Here is a 25074-nt window from a genome sequence, read left to right as displayed (position 1 = left end):
AAACATCTACAACCACTCGCAAACAATCTAAAACCATCTAAAACAAGGTATAAATGTCTGAAATAAGGCGAGACGACAACATGTCACCTACATGAAATACGAGAATCGAACAAAACATCCACTTCCCCCCAAAATCTTACTGTCCCTGGTCCCTTGTGTCATCAACCATTGGCTTTATTATTAAAGTCACGAAATGAAAGGCGAGATCATGCTATTAAAGTATATTAAAAGACTTAAAGAACTTTACAAAATGAACTATCAAGTCACATTCCAGATTTCGCACCATATGTAATCACTGGTAATGTGACATTTAGGAAACAAAATCAAAAGTATATCCCAGCCCTCTCAACATAAGAGGACAGTGCGGTGGAAGTTTTGTGTTAAGCTTAATGGTTGATGATACAAGGGACCAGGGAGAGTAAGATTTTAGGGGGAAGTGGATGTTTTGTTCGATTCTCGTATTTCATGTACGTGACATGTTGTCGTCTCGCCTTATTTCAGATAGCCTGCGTAGCAGGCGCTTGGAAGTAGTGGGCACAAGAAAAAACGGGCGCGCGAGAAGATGACACGCGAGGGTAGAGGTATTCTCCCTCGCGCGTGCACGTTCTCTCTTTCGCCCACTACTTCCAAGCGCCTGCTACGCAGGCTATATTTCAGACATTTATACCTTGTTTTAGATGGTTTTAGATTGATTGCGAGTGGTTGTAGATGTTTTTGAGGTGGTTGTATATGGTTGTAGGTGGTTGTTGAGTTTTTTGAGGTGGTTGTAGGTGGTTGTAGATGGTTTTAGGTGGTTTTAGGTCGTTCCATGTTTTAGTAACTATGGAAATTTGACCGTTTTCAAACTTTGCGCAACAACTCCCAACAACATGCGACAGGGTTCGCAAACGGGCGCAACATGTAACATCCAACATTGTTGGGAGCTGTTGGCCAGCAATGTTGCGCCCGTCTGTACGGGGCTATAGACACTATATGGTGTGAGTCGTGAACTTTATCCTTTTGAAAGAGCTACTGAAAGGATTTTTGCTTAATTTTGAAATGAAGGTTTTCACTTCTATTTGCCGGTAAAAAAATTGTTACGTCATGGTCATCTCTCTCTCTCAGAGGCTCCCGCGGGGTATCCCAATAAAAATAGCAATAGCCCCAGCCCCACCACCCTAGAACTCAAAGAGTCCACTGCGGAGGAGAGAGTCATAGTTATAGTGTAAACATACGGCCTGAGGTCGTATTTTTATCTGTAGCTAGTGTGATATCACAGAAGCCAGTTGTTGTTACCTAAGACCCGTTAAAATAGAGAAAAGTTGTCCGGGTAGAAGAATCACGCCCCTACCCTGAGCGCGTCAACATACATTTTCTTACTAAACGCGGCGAGCCCTTTACACGAGAAACAAAAGTTGGCTCCGCCAGAGGGAGGTATCTCTTTTGTGATGGTAGGGTCACTCTCCTCTCCGGTCCACTTCCATGTAAGCGCTAACACTTTGGCTCACCTTCTGGGGCCGGGTCAACGAGAGGAACCCAGAGTATGAGCAAGCGCTTTTGGCTCAGGCAAAGGAGTCAACTTTTTCCCCATATAAAAACTCGCCTGGGAGGATGACCCTTCTAGAGTACGCCAGGGCCCAGTTCCTCGAACGACGGTCAAGTTTAACCCAGGATTAAGCCAAATTTAAAGCACGGTTTTCTCGCCTAAGAACATGCAACTCGAGGTTACAAAATATTGTTGAGTCTTGACTACAAGATACAGTAACGATAACACAAAATGTTACCCTAAGCAATGCATAGGAATGTAAAATACAAAAACGGAACAAAATTTTAACCCTGGATTAAAGCTTATCGGCCTTTCAGGAACCAGGCCCTACGCTTACAATCGTTTGAATGAGCAGGCTTCGCTGTTCCCGCATTTACGCATTTTTTATATTTCAATACACTTAAAAGCACCGTTGGAATTACTGGAGACAACCCAAAGTAACAATTTGAACTTTATTACAAAAGGTATACCGTATGAGAGGAATTTTTTCGCGCCATTTGAAACTGCAATTCTAGTATCGATATCTTATTCCCTTTTTCATAATTAGTTAACAGGTCTGGTCTACGTTGAACGAAAACTCCTGCTGATAATTTTTATGTTATCATTTAAATAAGCAAAAACGCTTTTAAGTGACGAACGTCAGCCGCAAGTGGACCAATCTTGAGCAGTGGCTTTGCTCAAATTTTGGGAAAATTGTCTCTGCGTGATGCGTGATTACAACACTTAACAATACAAATTTGGTTACGGCAAGACATAAGCCTCACTTACGGTGGTTGACGTGCGTTGCTCAAAAACGGCCTATTATCATTACAGTTATTTTTAAAATTCGTTTGGTTTACAGTTCATCTCGTTCTAATTTTTTCACTTCGGGTCGTCTAAGACGACCATGCTTCAGCTTGTCTTCTAACTCTCTCGACACGTCTTCGGGTTCAGTCGGTTCTGAAGATTCTTCTTCTCCACTTTCTTCTTCTTTAGAAATTTCCTCCTCAACAGCGCTCTCCAATTTCATTTTCTTGATCCTCTTTCTTTCTTTTTCTTCCTCTTCTTCATCAATGAACTTAAGAAAGTCGTAGCCCTCCAAAAGAGGTGTCCATTCTTTTTCCATCAAAGACCCTAAAGTAGTAAAACAATCATCATTTTATCATTCGATAAAACCTCAGTTGCACAGTGAACAGAAAAGGACTGTGTCACGAATGTCTAGATTGTTCACCACTTTGGGAATGTTGACTATTACGCGTCTTAATTCGTTATGGAAGTTAACAGATTAGAGAGCTTAAGCAAAGACGTTTTTCAGCGACGCACGTCAAACGGAAGTGTAAATAAAGGAGATGGGTTATATTACGAAGTGACGAAAGGAACACCCACCTGTAGCTGGCTCCGCTCCACTCTGAATACTTTCCGCCCAGTTCAAAATTGCTTCCTTGGTGACCTCTCCCTTGAAATGATAAACGGCGCCCTAAAAGGAATAAGACAACGTATTTATTTTGTCAGGATTGCTGAAGTAAATGTATTTTATTATCCTTTGGAGGTTACAGCATGCTGGTGTAGTGTATCGGTTTGAAGACACCTTTGTTTCCTACCTTTTCATGGATTACCATAACCAATGCTGGCAGGGTATCGGTGCTACCAGTGTAAGCCTTTAAGATTTCCGCATTCACATCATTGCTGGAGTAACTGAAAAAACCCATAAAATGACCTTAGAACAAGGACTGGGAATTCACAGACTCAGAAAACCACAGGCAACCCAAACTCACAGAGCAGGTGGTCAGGTGGACAACACAACAAAAATTATCAGCTCAAAGAATTTACAAGGAAATAGGGTTTAGCTCACAGAGGACAGAAATGTTTTTGTTCTTGACCCCCACCATGGCTACCATGACGTCACGTGCAAACCAGCAATATGATAACTGGCCCTCGATGCCTCGTTTCAAGGTAAAATGAACTTTGAATTCTGCAGGTGCAATCGAGGCAAAAAGCGTCAATTACATAAATATTAAGGAAAAGTAGTATTTCGGCCATTTTGGGAAGATATGTGAACAAGAAATATACATATTTTTCTCGGTTAGTACAGCTTACTTACAGGAGCTGCGTCATGGATAACGTATCTAGAAAATTCAACTTACGGTGACATTTTCAGGTTCAACCCCCATCTGACATCATACTTAATTCTTTCAAACTTGTATTACCTCTTTGGTGTTTTTCTTTTCTCCCAAAATGCATATTTTGCGGCCTCGAAATTTTGTTCGTTTTAGCGGAGGAGGTTACAAACAACCGAGGCAGCTCTCCTTTAAGAGTGATTTTCTTAAATGCTCGTACTTCATTTGCCTTCAAAATGTTCGGGTGATTTTCGGACGACGTCGGTTACTTACACAGGCATCCAACAGAGGAATACTGAAGGAAGAGAATTGTCACGTGCTATTTGTGTGATGATAGGGGTGATGGAAGTATCTTGGCTGTCAGCTCGAAACACAATCAGCAGAGGACGCTGGTAGTTCAAATACATAGGAAGGTTGAACGGTGTTAGCTCGCCCTGCAAGTTCAAAACAAATCAAAAGAGTAACGTCACTATTTGGAGAATTCTGTAAAATTTGCTACTTTAGAACGGGAAGAGAACTGAGCCGAGTTAGCTTTCGCAAAGACTTCCGGGATCGTTACCTGGGACGCGCCAGTCAGCTATTGGCCAATTTTCTTTCTCCCTGTCCCCAGTAACAGTCCAAGAAGTCTTTGCGAAAGTTCACTCAACCCAGCTTCCATCTCATTTCTAAAAAGGCGAGTACTCGAAAGCGTCAGCGAAAAGTCGTAGGTTTCTCATACAAGCTATCTCCGGGGCCCAAATGTTCGAGGGCAGATAAGCACTAGCTTGAGGGTCTCAATGGGCTGGTATCTTTGACGGTTGAAGGTTATTATTATATTTATTATATTATTATTATTATTATTATTATTATTATTATTATTAATTTTAAAGCTTTTTACGTTCGACGGTTATTAAAGTGGAAATTTAGTCCCAGAGTTTAGGTAAATATTAAACTTCTGCATGAATTAACTGTGTATTTTGAAGGTTGTCTTGGCTTTCACTTGTAAAACTTCGAAATATTTTCAGATAGAAGCAAGTTGCAAGGTCTTCTTATGTCTACAGACAGTGTTTTTAGGAACATGGGCACTTGGTTTTCCAGTTTGGAGATTCTTTAGGATCTAGATGTCCGTGAAGATCAGCTGAAATAGTGAGATTTGATTGATACCTAAAAATTTTATTACGGTTAATCAGTCTGCATTTTTGACGGTTGACGGTAAAAAAAAGATCTTTTTCGACGGCTGACGGTTTAGAAATTTTAGACCGTTTGACAGCTGACGGTTAACCCCATTGAGACCCCCTAACCTGAGGTAGAATTTTTATCCCAGATTCTCCGTTTTTCTTTTGTTCAAAAGCGTTTTCTCGGAAAATGTTCTCAATACGTTTTAGAGCATCCAACCGTCAAATTGTGGACAAAAAGAATTAAAAGGAATTTGCTTTGTAAGCTTTCACTTCTGAATTCAAATTTTGTACGAACCCTTGATTACCTTAATTCAGCTTTGAACAACCCGGCCCAGATACTTACAAAAGACGATATGCTCGATCGACGCACAAAATCGACTATAGGCTGTATAGCAAATGGGTCCGAAAAGATGCTAATTGTCTGATAGGGGTCTTTTCTCTTGAATATCATCAGGGCAGGGTGTCTGAGGCCATACTCGGCGGATCTGAGGAAAAAACACAATGGTCAAGAAATATTTGATCGAAAGACCTTACGAAAGGAACCCACAAGAACAGAGACGATCATACGAAGTTTCTTTCATCTTCAGCTGTAATTTAATTGGGCATGCAACTGAGAGGAAAAAGAGGAATTACGACACACGAGTGTAGCGTTCTCGCGTGCCTTTATTCCCACTTTTCGATCAACTGCCACGCACGCTTCATTACAGGCCACCTGTAGATGTTGCTAAGACGCGGATCAGGGAACAGGGAAAAGGAAACGGGGAACGGACAGCGAGAAATGAAAAATGGGAACAAAAAAATGAATGGGTAATAAAAGTACATATGTAAGTCCTGTGTAAATAAAGGTTTGCTCCCATTTCCATTCTTTTCTTTCCCTGTTCACTGTTTCCCATTTTTTATCAACACGAGAAAGTAAGTAATTCTCGCACCCTCTCTCGTGTTCCAAAAACATTCCCGCGCGTTTACAAGTGTGGTCAAGCACCAGAAAACATCATAAACAGAAGTAAACTACACAAAAAAATAAACTCACAAGTTTGTGGCTGTTTCACCAGTTACATAACCCAGCAAAAACTTGCTCTGAAGAGTCAAAGCGGCAGACTTATACGCTGAGAACTCTGCAGATAAAAACAAAGGTTTGATTAACCACACAAAATTAAAAATGAAACTCTTGTAGGCGTTTTTTACGTACTTTTTCTCAGAGCGGATCCAGGCATTGCAAGATAGTCTGGGTAAATCCGAGATTTCATTAAATCCCATGTATATAAATATGATAATTCCAAGCTTTAGTTCTATTTAAAAAATTAAAGTCAGTGTAGTTCTTGCATTGCAACTGTCCAAACAAGCTACCGGGACACACCTGGCAGTAAATTACATAGTTTAAAGATGCCGTGATTTTGAGTATGATGAGGGTTGTGGCATAACCCCTGGAAAACTTTTCACTGGGGACGCCTGTATTTACTTATTTATTTATTTATTTATTTCAACAGAACCTCCTAGTACGATGATATTTTGCTAGCAAACGCAAACTTCAAAATCAGACCTTCGACACCTGAGGCGTGCTTATACGCAAATACTTTCAGCAAGAGCCCATAACCCGGAGAGAGCAACTCCCATACTAGGCCTATGTTACGGCATTCTTACGGACCAGTTTATTTTTGGACACATTTTAGGGCACTTTTTCACGCGAAAATAGAATCTCCACCATGTCTATGAGAGCATTCGAAGTATAACATATCAAAAAGGAAAACTAAACGTTATTAAAAGGCAAAAAATATCATTTTTAGGTCTGTAGGTTTTGCTGATTGGTTTGTTGAATTTAAGAGATATTCAAAATTCGCGCCAAAACCGTTCTAAAAATAAACTGGTCCACGGAAACGCCGTGACACGAGAGCATGGTATTTGCGCGCTCCTCGGGTAATGGGCTCCCGCTTTCAGAAATTCCACTCTGATATGAAAACAGTTTGTGCGATTTGTGCTGGTGAGGGGTGCCTTGCATTTCTTCCTTACTTCCGTATAATTCATCACCGTGAAGTAACTACCACGAGGCACTTTCAAGCACGCTATAAACCAACATTTCTTCTGAACCACACTTTACCTTTACGCTTCTCATCTCCGAACATCCCTAGCACTGCAATATCAGTGGCCTCCTTAGCAAGCTTCGGAAGTGTACCATCGAAGAACATATCGACTTCTTCTTTACTTTTGAGCTTCAAGGGTACAGTCGGTTGAAGCCTGTAAGAGACGCATAAGCTGAAATAAGAATTGGTAATACTTTCGAGAAGCGCAGCTCGATTAGTCAGACCTTTGAGCGAACGTTGTGCTCAAACGGTTGATACCACATTAGGATTTCATTTGAAAAGCTAAAAAGTAAGAAACTAATACAGAACCACAGGAAAGTACTGCTTGGTAGCTTTCATTTTCATACGGTTTCATTCACAGACTCAAAAGTTAAAATCATCTAGTACAGCATAATAAACAGTTCCACAGGAAAGTACTGCTTGGTAGCTTTCATTTGAATGGTAAGACTTAGTAGGACTTTACTCATAGACTCAAAGAAAAAAAAAGCTAAGAGCAGTTCTCTTTTTTTCTTAAAAAATTCCCGCGTGCTTATATGATTCAACAATATACCCTTCGCCTTCGCAGAAAATATGTTTCCGAAATTAAAACTTATCAAAAACCTCGCAAAAACCGAATACGCTCCAGGGCAACTGGTCTGCTACACAGCCGTTTTAAGTGTCGTCATGCAACGCTCCTCCCCACTAAGTGGGCAGGAGTATTACGTGACGACACAAAAAACGGCTGTGTAGCAGACTAAAGGGCAACGAAAGGTTAAACTGATTACATATGCATGTAAACAATTCTTTACAGTATAGCTATGCTTACAGCAAGACTGCCTTGGTTAGATGATCACTGTCTAACGGCCCGTTGTAAATGATCTCATCAGAACCTTTGCTGCGGGAAAAAAAAAGAAGAAAAATTAAGGCAATGTCAATGCTATACCGGATAGCTTTTCGTGCCCGCGATTTTCGTATGAGCTTGAAATGAAAACTCGCGAACAAAACAGAAACAACAAAGGAACGGAAATAGAGCAATTTGATTGGTTCATCGAACGGGTACAAAAGCGCGTGGCTTTTGGTTGGTTAAGCGAAAGCTCGGGTGAAAAAACTTCATGCCCGAGAACTTTCTAGAAATCAACCGATACTTCGCTTTGACGTCATACTGCAACACGATTGGCTAATCGAACAATGCGCTCTCCATATTAGGGTTTTCTTTGGCGGGAAAGACGAAGAGGCCATGTTTTGATCTTTTCATCCATTGGCTGATAAAACAAATAACGAACACTTACCGAAACCACTTTCAAGGTCATACGAAAATCGCCCTCACGGCACAGAACTGTAACAAGTCGCTCCCAAACATCTCATTTGTACCGGAGCGGTTGGCCGAGAGGCTTTGGTGAACTACCCCAATCCTCACTCCTGAATATTGCGGAGTAAGAGCTATCCCGTTCTTCTATCATTCTCCACAAACACCGCTTAGCGATATCTGCATGGGTAGAAAATATCTGCTATCCGTTTTGAACACCCTAAATGAGACGAAAATTTGCATATACACCCCTAAGCGAAACGATGAGCATCCCCACCTTAGTCATACTGAGACTCTCCCCGTTATTCGAGTCAAAAACTGAAAGTCACTTTTTTTCGTTGTTATTTTCAACCATTTTTTCAGGGAAAAAAAGCCACCGAAGGTCTTCACACTGTAAGAAATATATTTTAGAATAAGAGATTTCAGTTCATTTTTAAAGTAAGACTCACCGGAACATCTTAATTGTTGGATAAATTGTGATGTTATTTTTTTCACAAACGTCATTCCAGTCAAAGCAGTTCACACGGGCCAGCTTGATTGCGAAATCACCCACATCTAATCCACCTGCATTAAAAAAGAACAGTTTGGCAAGTACGTTCAACGAGTACCGCACAGGATACCCATTCCAATGCAAGGTGAGTACACTTAGCTTCTTCGTTTCCCTCAATAACCGGGTGTGGGAATGAATTACCAACTGCATTACCAGTCATGGCCACTTCCGAGTTCCAAAAACCCTCACTTTCAAAATGAGGCCAAGTGCACAACTTTTCTTGTGAAAATGAGTTTTATTTTCATGAGAATGAAACTTAACCTCGTTTTGATAAAGAGGCCCCGGGGGAACTCGGAAATGGCCTGTTTAACAATCGTCTCGGCTCCCACAAGCCTCGAGTAGTAGAACATCTGTACAGGTAAACAGAGGATGATATTTTCAACTCCTACAGGAAGAGATCAGTTTTTTTTTTCGACTCGCAAGTGTCACAAACCAAGGAAACACCTTTTTCAAAGTAGGCACGGCAGGCCATTATTTTACAAATCCCTGGTAAAAAGGAAAGAAAAAATTCGCGCGAAAACCGCGTGTGTAAATGTAAAAGTAATTATGACTGCAGCATGCCATACGTATTAGTCAGAGAGAGGACTCACCTAAACTTGTGGCCGCCTCAACATAAGGCTGCATCATAGCTTTGCAACGTGCATCCCCTGAAATTACAGCAAAGTATCAAACATGAGATGCATTAGCCACAAACTAGCGGGGGTTAGGGTCAGGTGTACGTACGAAAAATTCATGATAATGATAATGACAATGATAATGATAATTATGATGATAATAACATTAATAATGGCAATGGTAACGACAATGACAATGCCAATGCCAATTTCAATGAGAATGATAATGACAATGACAATGCTTATGCCAATGCCAAAGCCAATGGTTATGATAATGATAATGCCAATGATAACGACAATGCCAATGATAATGACAATGAGAATGACAATGTCAATGCCAAAGCGAGTGACATTGACAATGATAATGATAATGATAATGATAATGCCAATGCCAATGACCATGCCAATGATAATGATAATGATAACAGCAGTAGCAACAGCAATCCAACATGGCGCGCGGTGGGTTAAAATTACGCACGCGTCAGCACTGCGCGTATTATCCGAAGACTGACGTGAAGGTCAATAAACAACAGAAGGTTTTTTTGTCTAAGCTAGGCCGCGCCCCAAGTAAACACAGGTGTTACGTGCTGTTATTTGAAAAGCCGCGTCTTAGCTAAGCTGCACCTTATTTCAGACAAAATATTTCATTTATATGGGAAGTTCGCGTCTTTCGTAAGACAAGCCTTAAATAAGACACGTGTTGTTTTTCCTCATATAACTTTACAGCTCTGATATTTGTTTCAAGACAGCTTACATGGTTGAAAGAAGTCGACAACCAACAGATCGCTTTTGTCTTTGATGATATCGAATGTTTTGTCTGTAAGTGCAGGAACAAGGTCTTCTGGAACGGGAGTTGGCTTCGCCTTCAGAATGGTCGCCGATACCTCGTCGTCTTCCGTTTCTTCAGCTGAAAGTTAAAAATGACAAAGTTACATTTACGATGAGAAGCCTAAGTGAACTGACACTCTCGTACACGTACGTACAATCCTGGCGAAAACGTTTGGGAAACAGGCTTTCTTAATGTATACAGCTTGACTGACCATTCAAGTGTTATCTATAGGCGAATCCTTGTTTGCATTTTTTGCCTCATTAAAATATACTCATTGTTATCTGATGAAGCTAATAATATAAAGCCTCTGAATATTGAAAGACCATAAAAATTTCAGTTATCACTGAAAATTTGACCACGATTTACCGAATAGTTTCTCTTTGAAAAATCCCAGTTTTAACAAAGACCTCATTAACGTTTTTGCCCCCCAGCAATTTCGCAGTTTTTGATTGTTGCCATTTCCTTTGTTATTGATTGCAAAGACCTGAAACTTGCACAAACTGCTCAAATTGACCAGCTCTTTCCACTTATAATCAACCTAATTCGTATATACGATGACTTCTGCTATGGGTTACCTTGTATGCTAATGACGTCACGATAAATCTGCCTATTGAGAATGGCCATCCTTATACTGTTTACTGTGTAGGTATCCACGAGACGAAATTTTACTGAACTATTTAAGCAATAGAAAACGTTTTCCGTGTTTGAATAGCCTGATATAAACACAAGAGGGGTTGGGAGAATTCGAGACAGTTATGCAAACCCGAGACGAAGTCGAGGGTTTGCATAACTGTCGAGAATTCTCCCAACGCCTCGAGTGTTTATAGCAGGCTATGCAAACACAGGAAAAAAGTTTTCTATTGCTTTTATAAAATAAATTTCCCAAGAAAAAACGCAAAACTCTTTGTACGGCACTGATTAAAATAGAAATTCTTACCAGTCGCAAAGTCTTGTCCACGACTGTCTTGCACGCTTAATCAGTTCTTGTTTTGCTATGGACTTCTCTCGCTTAAAATCTCAGCTTAAGCGAAAAAAGATTGACACACTTTCTTCGCAACGACTTTCTAAGTTTCAGCCGACGAAGGAATGGGTAAATAAAGTAAACTTGTCGAGTTTTGAACTTGAAAACCTTTTCACATTCGTGCTTGCGTGATTAGCGCGAGAAAAGCAAAACATGTTGCCGCCACAACCATGTTTACATACTCTCATGCAAACACTCCTCTCAGCCAATCAGAGCGCGCGTACTATCTTAGTTATTTTATAAAGGAATATCACGCACCTGGTGACTCATCGCCACCACCACCGTCTACTTCAACCGAATCGGAAACCTCATGCGTTGTCTCATCTTGGTCTTCGAAATATTCAGTAACATCTCCGTCTGTATTATCTTTGACCAGTTTAATGGGCACCTCATCCGACAAACTTGGAGGAAGGAAAACCGGCATCTTTATGCTTAAAATAGGATAGAAATGATACAGTATAAGCGGCAGAGTTTGTGTGTTAGGACTAGGAACGAGAAGTTAATGTTTACAGGAAATACCCCATAACAAAGGTCACTATTAAAAAGTACTTTATTTCTCGTGTACAGTGGAACCTTTTTACCATCTCATACACAATGAACACCTCGGGAAGGGAGTTAAGAAGCCGTTGTTTGAATGTACGGAGGAGTGAAAGGCGGGGGGGGGTGGGGGGTGGGGAAGGGTACAACATTTTTGACCTTAAAATTGTTCGTTATAGCAAATGAATACCCAACACAACGAAAATATATTTCCAAAAAAAAGACAGTTCTTCACCCCCTAAAAAACAAACAAACAAAGCGAGTAAGATGAGGAGAGAAAATGAGCTTGTACACTGTTCGCTTTGCTTCCACTTCCTCGTTGTTCGCCTTTATTAGTTCAAAGAGTTGAAGCAAACTTTCCTTATGATCGCTACGATCACGGAAAAGGCCAGTGTTCTGAGCCATTGTAGGGTCATACGAAAGCCTTAAAAATAGAACTACACATAAAGACTCTCTCACTGTTCGTCGTTGTAACGATCGTTGTAAAGTTGTTTCTACTTAATCGCTGTTTTCATGGAACATTTTTACAGTGTTTCTAGTGACTATGAGGCCCTTTTAAGTGGAAAATTAAGTAACCCCAATTTGAGGTACACTATGTCTCTTTCTTGAACAGTTTGTGAGGTGCATCACTAATACATAACGATAAGAGCCTAATGAAAGGAAACCGAGAGAAAGGAGTTAAAAAAGAAAGCATTAAGATTTTAAATAATTACTTTGTTTGCATGGCTATGAAATTCATCAGCTCATTGTAGCCCAGATTACCAGCATATTCATCGTAAGTGTGGACGGACTTGTTCAAGTGCAGATGAATTACTGGATACGATTGTCCTTCCTGAAAATAAAAACCAAGCTATATCATAGAAACAGTATAAAATGGAGGAGACAAAGCTAGAGGTAGGGTCGATTTATGCCGCTCCCTCTCCCTCTCTGGTTCAGTCCTGTTCCTCCCCTAGAAAGGCGCACGGGCTCATTTCCTAAACAGCGGCTCGGGCAATCGAGCCTAAGCTTAAGGTAGAAGTCGAGAGGGCAGTGTCGCCTTTTAACTCCTATCTCCAAATTTTGTATTCCGCGAATGCTCGAACTTAGGCGGGAAGCGTGTACAAATTTGAGAGCGTAAAGGCTCGTTTTGGCGAGATATTAACTAGGAACCTGCAGCGTTTCCCGGCAAAATTCCAAGGAGTGAATGGATTAGTCGACGAACTTTAGATGTGAAGTACAAGTTCAAAACACAAAGGAACATCTGCTTCGAATTTCGGGGGAAAGTATACACTAGCACGCCTCTTATCGACTAACCTCTCCGATTTTTTGGTCATAAGGGTTCCCGGGTCACTCATGGAAGGAGTTTATCATTACGTGGGGACTCTAAATAATAGTGGGTCTCTAGAATTAGTGTAGGGAAGTAGAATAAAGACTACGAGGCAGTCTCTCTTTTTTCTAAGTCCGCCGAGCAGAAAGCGCGAGACCCAAAAATGACCACGCAAGTCACTGAAGGCGCGAGACAGGAGAGGCTGCCGCCCTCGTTTCTTGTGTCTCGCGGCCCCGCCGTTCGCGCGCGCGTGCACTCCCCTCACTAAACCAGAAGAAAAATAGAGACTGCTCGTAGTCTAAGGAGAACATAACAAAATACAGTACTACTCACAAATCTCTTGTTATGATGTGATGTTAACACATATACTGCGGAGAGGCGACTTTCGCCCGTTCTGTCAAATGTACGAACTATACGACGTAAATGTTTTGAAAATTCCATGCAATGGTCATGATCTGCAAAAACAAAATTTAACATAAATTGTGACGACTTTGGCTTCTAAAAGCACCACTGGAGAAAAACCACTCCGAGAAATCGACGAGAACCACCGTTAATCTAAGCCCATAGGGATCGAAATAGACTCATTCCAGCTTGTCCTTTGGGCAAGTAGGTTGCATATTTTGCTAGACCAGGGCCATCCCTTTCTAGTCTTAGTAAATGATTTTGTTAGACGATAACGTGACTAGCTTAAATGTTACTAGTTTCCGTCGCAGCGTTTTTTAGGCTCGTCACGCAACGCTGGGGAGGAACGTTGCGTGAAGAGCCTAAAAGCGGCTGCGAAGGAGACTAAAGCGTTACTTGCCTAGCAACAAAATCTACTTGTCCTGGACTATCGGCGGGAACTTTTTTCGAACCCTGCTCACGTATGGGTTGCCCCTAGGATAACAAACGGGGCCACATTGGTGGGTGGCAAGTACGCTCAGCGCTGCGCCACACTGGAAAAGAAAGCTAAGCAGTACCCGGTTCCTGTGCGTTACATTAATTATTACTTCCCCCCCCGCCCTGCCCATTCTGGATGAGACACTCACTAGACCATTACAGCGACACTTCAGCCTAACAATGTCCCTTACCCGCGTATATGCACCTTAGAGGATAACTGGCAAAATAAGTGGGGGTGGGGGGGGGGGGGGGGAGGACTCACCCCCTCCTATTTTTAGGGGACCAAACCTAGGCCCGCAGAGCCCAGAAATAACGCCCTTCGCTTATCTTAATGCGGATACGAAAGTTATTATACCTTCTGGGCAGAACACGGCAAGCAAGAAATCCGAAGCCAATAAGTAGTTGGTAAATTCATCACTGCTTCTCATAATATTATTGTATTCTCTGTAAGAAATCTTCTGCAGGGAAGACGCCTCGGCTGTGGAGAAGAAAGAGAGAGCTTTACCTTCTGAGACGAGAACGACTACGAGTTCGAGATTTTCTCAATACTGAGCAGTGCTCACGCGTGAACCAGCGTCATTTTGGCGGGGAAACGTGATAGCCGTCATCATTCTACTAGGAGTTTTGGCGAGAATGTCGTAGTGCTGGGAACAAGTTATCAAATGGAAGAAGTTCAGTTTTATCATTCTGCTATCGGGAGAGGGCTTAACCTCCTTCAATATAGGTAACAGTGCTATCTTTTCTGATGAAAAAAAAAAAGTACAATGAAGCTTTCCGGGATTTCTATTTTTCGAGAATACGCGAAAAAACTTTAAGTTAAATCTCAAACTCGTAGTCGTTGTACTAATCTAAAGCCCTTTATTACCAAGCTCCCGTGCATCTTGAAGGTCAAAGGCGAGTAGAGCCACATGTTGAAGAAAAATGGTAAGTCCATCAACCTCAAAAATCTCAAAGTGAACACACACACACTTAAACGAGACAGAAACGCACAAAGAAATGTCTTTCCACACAAGAGGAAGAAATCTGTTCCGGTCATTTCGGATTATTACACGTTTCTGGGAAACTGCCCACCTACCCCTCCCCTAAGCCAACATTAACATTTACTTCACCCTTAGGGCAAAATGTTGGCTTGAGGAAGGGGTAGGTGGGTAGTTTGCGTAAGGGTGCAATCTCCAAACGACGTAATACAGAGATCACCACATGAAGTAATACACAACGATGGAAAAGACACTGGACAAATACCCACATCACAAATAAGTGAACCCACCCAAGAAACACCCTCCAGCCCTCTGTGGAGGACCAGCGCGGACACAAGAGGGCGGTGGGAGGGAGAAATGTGTGTTGCACTTTGAAGACCAGTACTTATCCAATTGAGCTATTGGGGCGATGGTTCAAGATCAGAAGAAATACAGAGCATGCAGAACAGGAACATAACAGATGATAGATAATATACCGGTATATTATTATTCATTCAAAATATTTCCCCGATTCTAATTGGCTAAAAGCACACACATAATTCACCATAACCAGTTACTGATGACCAAATTTGGAGGAATTTTGTGTTTAACGAGGAAATGACGTCAAAAATGCAGCGTTTGTGCAGGTTAAGGCACCGTTAACCGAGAAGACCTGGGGATGAGGTTGAGTTGTTTTAGTTGTGAAATCAAAAAATGGCAGACGTTTCACTCATTTCAAGAGTAAGAACTAGGCGAAAAAATAGCTAAAAACATGGCAAGAACAGCAAGAAGACAACTCGAAGGGCGACATCTGCTATTTGGAGAATATTTGCGGAGCTGGACAAACTGAAACGTGCACTATCGAAGATGAACATAACATTGATGGATCGATGGAGGTAAGCATGTTTAGCCATGTTTTTAAACTAGGAATTATTTTGAATGAATAATAAAACAATTACTGAATTCGGCTCTCGTATCATATGAAGAATTATGGAGATCTTGAAGGGTGTTATCCGCCTCGGCGATAACACCCTCCTCGATCTCCATAATTCTTCATAAGATACTCAGCCTCATTCATTAATTGTTAAATATATAATTATATAGATATATAACAGTTAATTACGTAAGGAAAACAATAGTAACAACAAAAGAAAAGAGGTAACACCACTGTATGGCGTGGTGTATGAACCGAAAAAACAACAACAAACAAACCTATTCTTTTGTATTCATTGACAGGGTTCTCCAAAAATGACTTGATGAAATGTTCGAGATTATTTATGCTAAACCCCACAGAATTTTCGGGAAACAACTCCATGTATGTCTGACAATAGAAGAGAGAAATGGCAAGCGAGTTTAGCAGCAAGCAGTAAGTAAAAATTGATATCCTTAGTAAATTAAAATGCAGCCAGGATATAGAGGGCCATACTATGGAAAGTTTTAACTTTCAAACTTAACTACTGATTTAGCTTTGTGACCATAAATATTCATTTGAAGTTCCACTTCTTAATTAAATTTATGCTTTCTACTGTAACTGATGTGCACCGTACATGATTGATTAAGCGCCATGGTGCTTGTTTAATTTTCCCTGTTACAGGAGCGGTGCTTATACAAGAGCGGCGCTTATTTCCACTATGGGTGAAACACTGAGGGGAATATCGAGAGAATTAAGTGAGGCACGTACTTGGTATGCACAATTTGGTAGAATTATGTACACCTCGAACTGTTATATGAACCTGGCTTCAAGGGTTTTACTACATTAAAACTTAAGAACTTATGAGTTGGTCGAGGTCTTATTTCTCAAGCAATATCAAGCGCCGTAACAAAGGTGTGGCATTAATTTGTGAATATTCAAATGAGCGTCACGGCGCTTAATCGAGAGCGGCGCTAATTAAATTATTTTCGGTAAAGGTGCGGCGCTTATTTGAGAGCGGCGCTTTATCGAGTAGGGTCGCTTAATCGATCATTTACAGTATATGTGGGGTATATCCTTCCCTCTTGACCATTAACAACTTGATTATAATTTTTGGTTCAATGGTTAAATAACTCAAGAGCCATTTTTTCATTAAAAAGGGGCTTGCTGTGAATCCTCAATTAAGTCCCTCAGGGGGCTTATTTATTACAAGCCTATTTGAAGGGGGGCTTATTTGAGAGGAGGGGGGGAGCTATTTAATTTAGAAAAGACTATGGTATCAGTTCTCCATAAAGACTTAGAATATAAAGTGGACAAGCTCAAGTACAAGAAGGTTAGAGGTCATGCAGCTGAGGATCAAAAACAAATCTGACCTTTCGGTTGACAAATAAACTATCCTGGATCAGTCCACAAAGTTAAACAGTCGTGATTGATTAATATAGAATATCAGCAAGCTTTAGCGCTTATGAGTTTACCAATGGTTGTGGAGCATCACCAGAACATTTGCACGTGCACGTTTGAAAGCATAATGAGCGACCCGAACCACAAGCTAAGAAAGTTGTTGCCGCCTCCATATAAGAGCAACTATAATCTAAGGCATGTGCGCACTTTCACTTTACCTCGTTGCAAGACAAACAGATTTAAGAACAGTTTTTTTATGGCCTCAGGCAGAATTGTAAATAATTTTTAGGTTTCTTATTATACGTTTTTAGTTTTAGCTATTACAATTATTGCCCATTTTTACAATTGTTAGTATAAATTATTACCATTATGTAAATACGCAATTCAGCTTACGCTGCAAAGTATTAAATAAAGTACCTACCTATCTATCTATCTATCTGTCTCAGTCTATCATTTATTAGTGAAGAATAATTAGGGAAGGGGAGGGCGGCTTAATAGAGAGGGGGGGCTTAACTTTCTTCCCCTGAGAATGGGGGAGGGACTTATTAGAGGGAGGGGGTTAACTTGAGAGGGGAGGCTTAATAGAGGATTTATGGTACTTAAGCAAAGAGTTTTGACGAAGCACATCATCCAGAATTAAGGCGAGCCTTTTTCCTTTTAATATGTCTCAACGGGACCAAATTTCTATTACCAAGTGTCTTACTCTGTTAGAGCTGATTCGCCCGAAAAAATTTGGCCCAAGACAGCACAAAGTCTACATTCGGTTGACGTGAGTCGCTCAAAACATCTTTGCTTAACCTCTCTAATTGTGTGGATCATATCTGAAAAGGCAAAAAGTTAAGTATTTTTCAGCAGTTTATTAAGTAAAGATTTTAAAGTAAATAATATTAATTACCAAGCCATAACTGTTACTTCTTTTGACTGGAACAAAGGCTGCTGTTGGAAAGTTACTTTCTTCAGTTAAACCAAATGATGCCAGCATGTCCTTATGCTCCTTTCTGAAATGTGAGCGATAACATTTAGCAGCATTATTAATGTACAAATAACAACACAATAAATACTGTTGACTGAACCTCTAGGTGTGAGCCTATATCTCATTTTGAGTGACCACCTCTCATAGTGCACGTATGTGGTCATCTATCTCAATTGTACCAAACTCTGTTTCCTAGACAAAAAATTCTCTCAGTAAATCAAACCTCCTGCAAAGAACAAAACTTGGCATTTGGTGTGGTCATTTATGGCGAGTTGAATGGTTCTTGTTCTCCCACGAGAGGAAGGTGGAGGGGAGGGGGGCTTATTTTTCTCCTGAAACCTAGTGGAAGAGCGTATGAGTAACAGAGAAGGAAATCGAGCTACATGTATTCACAACTCACCAAGAGTGAAAGACAGTGACACTATTTTCACGAATACCCCAGCCACCTTGAATAAAGAGCAATACAGTCTACATGTACATACTACCATTATATGTCACTCTCATACATGTACAAAATGTTTCAGATCAAGCTTTAATGCTAGATGCTAAACAATGACGTAGATGTAACAGAGGCAATAACTAATGGCATATAAACTAGTCAGAGAAAGCATGAAACTGAACGAACAGCTTTGTTCCCAAAAACTTACACATCAACCAGAATGATGCCAACAGAACCATGCAACTCCTTGACCATGTCATTAAGTTCCTCAGTTTCTAAATCAGAAATCTTGTCGCTGAACACATAGACTTTGTCAACAGCCACAGGTAATGAATCATACACTGTTTCTTTGTCACTAGATAGGAGAACCTGGGTTGATAGGGGACAAATTAAAGGATCATCAGTGCTATTACAGGCTAATCTACTTAATCTACTTAATCAATCAATCTTAATTAATCAATCTTAATCAATCTACTTACATATTTTGGAAGGATTTGACTCTGCAGGAATTTTAGCAGAGGGATCTTCTCAATTCTACCATTGTAGTGTGTGGAACGACATTCACTTTCAATGACAGTCTTCTCTTTACAGTGAAGGAGAGATAGGGCTGCATGATTTGTGGGCAGTCTAAAAAAAGCAAACCAAGTCAGCAGATTAAAGCCTATATTTATAGGCTTCCCTAACGAGACAATATTTCCTGAGGGTTTCCTTGAGAGAGTTCAGTTGTCCTAAAACTAAATTAAACCTCAACAAATAGCATACCTGCCAACCTCCGGAGATCTAAAATCTGGAGACTCTCTATTTTGTACTACACCCCCCCTACCCCCAAATGTCAACAGCACCAACACCCCCACTCCCCCCCCCCCCCGCCGCGCCAACAAATTGCCTTAGGACATTATATGACGTCTTACATGACGTAAATGGGATCAAAATGCGCTTTCATCATTGTAATGACGAACTAATTTTTGTCATTGACTAAACATGTGCAAAAATGTCCCAGAAACTGTACAATAAAAAAAAAAGTTTGAATTTGGTGAAAAAATTGACTAAATTTCAAACTGAAGCACAGAAATGCTCAAAAGGTCCATTTTATCCGGGAGATTTGGTGTTCTAACCGGGAGATCGGGAGATTTGATGAAAAACTTGGAGACTCCTGGGAAAACCGGGAGAGTTGGCAGGTATGAAATAGAATGGACAGCTTTGGGACATGCACTAAGTGTCCATCTTTGTGAGACGTCAGCCTCATAGGGACCAACTCTAGGAATCTGTTTTTCAGAGGTGTCCATCTTATAGAAGTGTCTGTTAAGAGAAAGTCAACTGTCTTAATTTCTGGACACAAACCTCCAGGGCTGCCATTAAGAGGCAGGGGCTGGGGATTTCCCCCGGCTTCTATGAATGTGGCTCCCGGCTACTTTCATAGGAAAATAGAAGAAAAAGAGAACCAAAAGAAACCCCTAGCTATTTGATTCCCTGCCTCCTTCTTGTATTTACCCAGCAAATGTTCATCTTAGTAACAACACTGCACCTCTAGCAACCTTTTGTTATCTCTTGGTCAATTCAGGCTCTACAGATTGTATATTAATTGTCAAATAAAAGGAGGAAACAAGTACTTACCCATACTTCAGTGGAAAGGTGTCGTCTGTTGTCATGGCAAATACTATGTTGCTAGAGGTAGAGAAATGTACCATTTCTAAAAATTGGCGATGTTCTGCAGTGAGAAATTAAAACGAAAAAAGTGCATTAATACTTTAAGCAGCAACTGTCTTTTCATTATGCTAGAACTTCTAAACAACATTTATTAACATCTTGTAAGAAACAAACAAATAAATAAGTTGGCTAAAACGCACACAAAGTGAGTGTCAAAAAGGCTTAAGGGAATGACACAAAAAAAAAACATTATTAAAATTGGGCTGATGTGGCTGAACCAATCAAGTTTTAGGAGGCAAGTTGTCTCCGACCAAAAAAGACAAAATGCTGCATGCATCGTCTGAAAGGTGTTGTGTGTCCTATCCCCTTGTGATGGAGATGATCACTTGCCTTTTGAGGGGTGGGGGTGGGTAGGGGACATAATTAAGTATTGAATATACAAATAGCATACAAATAGATGCAGTTCCCTATTTTGTCCAAGCAGAATGTCTTCCTTTGTCCTTTTCATTTTTTTAAACCATGAGCAGTCCATCCCAACTAAAACTCTTAGCCAATTCACCAAAACTAGATCATCGTCCAATCGAATGCTTCTATGTGAAAACTTCAAAAACTGAGCGAACGAAAAAATCTTTTGCAAGGATTGGTGTATCGATTTGGAACTCTATTCCTTATACTCTGTTAAATCTCTTAGTAAATACAAGTTCAAAAACAAAATTAACCAAATACTTCTTGAAACTTAAGAGCTTGAGAATGACTATATTGAAGTCTCTCCACTGCTCAATTACTTTATTTATCTTAGCCTTGGAAAGTACAATAATTATTTATTCATTTATCCTTTATTTTGGATGTAAATTTTTTTCAATTAATTTTCTTATTTAACCTCTTTAAATTGTTATCTCAGTTTTCTGTAATCAGTTTTGTCTTATTTTATTACCATAAGTTTGTCTTCATCTTTCCCCCACCTTGATTAGCCCTTAAATATGCTATTATAGGTGGGAAAGTTTTCTTCCCATTTTGTATACCTGTAATAATATTGGAGTGTGTAATTGCTGTTGTATTTAAACTATGTGGTATAAATTGTTGTTGTTGTTGTTGTATTTATGAAACTCCTAAAGGTACCTTTCATTCCAAGCCCCTTAACAAAGAAGAGCATGACATTCTGTTTTCCTTGGCTTTCAGAGAGAAGTTCTTTGAAGGACTGGTCATCAGATACATACTGGAACTTGTCAGCTAACGAAAAACTGAATCACACGGCAGAGAAAAAAATACATGAACATGTAGAGAGTGAGAGGACTTACAAAACAGAGGGAATATATCAATTCACTATTTTAACCAAAGGATAAATTAAAACTACTCACAAAAATTATGTGATTAACAAACCATAATCTTTCGGCCAAAAATGTCAATGACTGCAAATAGTTGAAAGTTAAGTGAGAGAAGTCACCTGTACTATGAAGGAAGTTTTGAAAAAAGATTATGCCGGATACTGGCTACCTTGCTTTGAACATAGTATGGAACCCCTCCCCACGTCCTCTCCCCACAGGACATATGACAAAAATTTTTAATATGTATTTTCATAAAAAAATATATCCATACCCATCCCATGAGGTAGTCATTAGGAATTACAAGGAGAAGGAGGGTAGTGACGGCCATTTTGGAACAAAAATATGAATCTCCATGTAAAGTGGAATTTCCTGAGAAGGGTAGAGGAGTCAAACTAATGAATAACCTCAATGGGGCACGAAAGGTCTGGACTAACATCACCAAACAAAAGTTTAACAGGGTTCCCTGGCCCTCCCCCAAGGGTACAGCTGTATTGGGTGCAAACAATAAGCCAAACATCTGCTTGCTTACTATAGAAAAGACAATTTGCACAATCAATATTATTACTTAAACTGCAAACACAAGATCAAAACCAGAGTAATAGAGATGTAATGTTTTTCTCCTTGTTTTGTTTTGGTCAGATACTGGCTGTATCAAGGCCCTCTTGGGTTATGTATGTCCCTAGTCTGAATTTTAAAACCTGTCGTTTTTTTCGCTTTTCTCTGTCGCTGTCACAGTTTCAACCTATCTTTGTGTCATTTGTCGCCATTTCTGCTGTCTTATGTTGCTGTTTCATGGCCATGTTGCTTGTCAGAATTTTTCCTAACAGGGCCTCTGTATCCAGTATTTTGCCCCCTTTTTCTCGGCATATTGCTTCCATCAGTAAACATTAGGCAATCTTGTATTTCAAATAGACTAGGATTTAAAAAGTGGCACATCCCTAAATAAAAAATTCAAAAAAGGAGCCCCTTCCCATGGGTTTTGTGTGCAAAATACACCTGAACATCAGCTGCTTGTTACAGAAAAGAAATTTGCACAACAAAGACTTGTATGGAATGAATTTAAACAGCAAACACTAGAAGCTTGTAACAAGAGTAATTATGTCATTTTTCTTGAAATGTGCATTTTTTTTGGCTGATACCAGCAGTATCTAGTATTTTGGTTCTTTTTTTCTTTCCCATTTTTGATTTTTTATCATTCTTTCTCCTTTTCTGCTTCAATAAAGATGAAAATACAAAAATAAATCTAAAAATAAATTGATTATCCTACTGAGATAACTCCATTGCCCTGGGTTGTGGTTGAACACGGGAAACTTTTTCCCAGGAGTGAAAAAAACAAAGAGTGATTATGCCAAATCAAAACTAGCCACGTGGAAAAATTCTCACACAATACTGTGCTTTGGGTGGATATTTCAACAGGTGATTAATATTTACTCACTGGAGAAAGTTTGCAACAACTGAATCTTCGTCAAACACGTAGCTCAAATCAAGTCCTTCTGAAGCAACAGAATGGCCTTTTCTGAAAAAAAAAGAAAAAATGCAAATAAATGTATGACCATGTGTAATGAGCTGATACATTGAAATCAAAGTAAAATTATGTCTAATTGATCTTATCACTATTGTCGAAACAATCTTGCCGGCTACGACCCAAGATCAGCCCCACCGAGTTAAGATCGCGATAAGGTCTACACTTCCGTGTGACTCGTTGGATTGCATAAAAAAAAAACCGATACTAGCCTTAGCGTTTACGGAACTGGAAGAGATACTGGACTTTTACTATGAATGTCTTCACGCGACGGTCAATGCATGTTTTTAATTTAGGAAATTATAAAACGTACCAAAAGCTTTCACCGGGGTCCTTGTATGAAGCTATTACCTGAAAATAGATACTTTTTGCTCTTTAGAAGAACATTCCGGGACAGGCTCTCCAACGTTTTTCGAGCAATCTACCTGCAACATTTAAAACTGTAATTATTTGGGTCGCGCGTTTAAGCACATGTTCGTTGGCGAAATTAGAGCAAATAATTTGAACTATAATTTTAAACAATTAAATAGCTTACCTTTGCTAATTCAAAACCAAATGAATCTAAAATGTTTGAAGATCTAGTAAACACCGTCATAAACTTTGGGTGAGACTTTCTGAATTCTAGAAATATAAATATTATTGTTAAATCAAAGGAAATTTTATGAAAGCTAATCGGTAACATAATGAACCCTGATAAAATACAAACAACAGTTCTCACCTGGTTTATCGAAAAATACTGCAATGAAGTCTTTTGTCGTAGATTCTCCTATATTTCTTAAATCTTCTGTGGTTAACAGCCTAACTTGGCTGCCAATTCCAAGACAGAAAAGGCTATAAACAAAGATCAAAACTTCAAACCTACAGGACGTCGATGATCTGTGAGCGGCCATATTGCACGTACTACAAGAACAGAGCAATCTCGAAAGTCTTTAATTTCTTGTTTCGAATAACTTCTTAATCTGTTATTGTGTCCGAGATTTCATGGATTTTCAGGACTATAATGTACGCCTCCTTCCTGTTCTATTAATACTATAAAATAAACCAATAACAAGCGGACTCGTACTTGAAACCAATCAAGTCTTACAAGTTGAAAAGAATCTGTAATTGCAGCTGAAGCGACTTCCAAATATCCACGCATATTAAATCGTTTCAACTGTTTTAAAATCCCTTTCTTGACAAACAGCCGTCCTTTATCTCGACAAACAATAAGATGACTTGGGCAATGAAGCTATATTAGCATTCAGTAATGTGGGTTTCGATTCGATCGATGTAAAGTATGTTTGTCACGTTGATTATCGCTTGTGCGACGTCACGCAACTAATTTGCAACTTTCGATAAGTGTGACACGCTATTTTTAAAACTTCATCATATATTTATCTTCAGTCAAAACGACACACCGGCACGTTGACATATTAAACGAGAGGGTGTGGCATCGCTATATGGTATGTCATCGCTATATTCCAGTTATATTACCAGATATAAATTTTCAACGACAAATGTTTCAATCGACGGTATCACAAATAAATAGCCAGACGGTAGAAAATCCGGGTAGAAAATTTGTTCCGATCGACTTCAGAAGGAAGTATAAACGGCTACAGCTGGCGGAACAACAAGGTGAAAAAGTGAAACCTGTAATTTAAAAAATATCAATATATGTCGCGGAGAAAAAAAAATCAAGGGGCAAGTCCGCAACGCAATTTTAGGGAATCTCGTCTCGTCATGGTATAGCATATCACTTACTTAATTAATTGTGTATTAAATAAACTTGAGGGGTGGTTTTCCGTCTTTTTGCACTGTTTTATTTTGTCCAAGGTGCAGAAGGCTCCTCGCTTAAAGAATGTTAGGTTTTACCGAAATATTTCTGGAAATGCCTGTAAACTGTTAAATTGTAAGAAGCAAAACCAAGCGCACCTGCCACCGATCTTACACGGCAATTCTTCGAGTCCCAGAGAAAAAAAATCTTCCGTAGGTGAATAATAATCAACTAGTCGGTTTAAATGGTTAATCAATAATCAAGCAACTCA

General features: G+C 39.8%; 1 protein-coding gene across 1 annotated transcript; it reads right to left on the bottom strand.

Annotated features, from left to right (window-relative positions):
- Positions 1-1958: 1958 nt before the first annotated feature.
- On the bottom strand, positions 1959-24237 carry LOC140950422 (uncharacterized). Its single transcript, XM_073399647.1, has 25 exons — positions 23769-24237; positions 23586-23671; positions 23402-23475; positions 22964-23044; positions 21323-21444; positions 20171-20264; positions 19036-19183; positions 18765-18925; positions 18040-18142; positions 16046-16154; positions 14233-14355; positions 13332-13453; positions 12406-12524; positions 11414-11586; positions 10060-10212; positions 9282-9338; positions 8591-8705; positions 7662-7730; positions 6874-7010; positions 5809-5893; positions 5122-5263; positions 3895-4055; positions 3106-3199; positions 2891-2981; positions 1959-2638 (listed from the first exon to the last, which is right to left on the bottom strand). The coding sequence occupies exons 1-25, from the start codon at positions 23938-23940 to the stop codon at positions 2361-2363; spliced, it is 3069 nt and encodes a 1022-aa protein (XP_073255748.1). The 5' UTR covers positions 23941-24237; the 3' UTR covers positions 1959-2360.
- Between the last annotated feature and the right edge of the window lie 837 nt (positions 24238-25074).

Source organism: Porites lutea, chromosome 10 (genome assembly GCF_958299795.1).
Source record: "Porites lutea chromosome 10, jaPorLute2.1, whole genome shotgun sequence".
Taxonomy (NCBI): Eukaryota; Metazoa; Cnidaria; class Anthozoa; order Scleractinia; family Poritidae; genus Porites; species Porites lutea.
The sequence above is the reverse complement of the archived record's forward strand: the minus strand, read 5'-3'. Positions and strand labels throughout refer to the sequence as shown.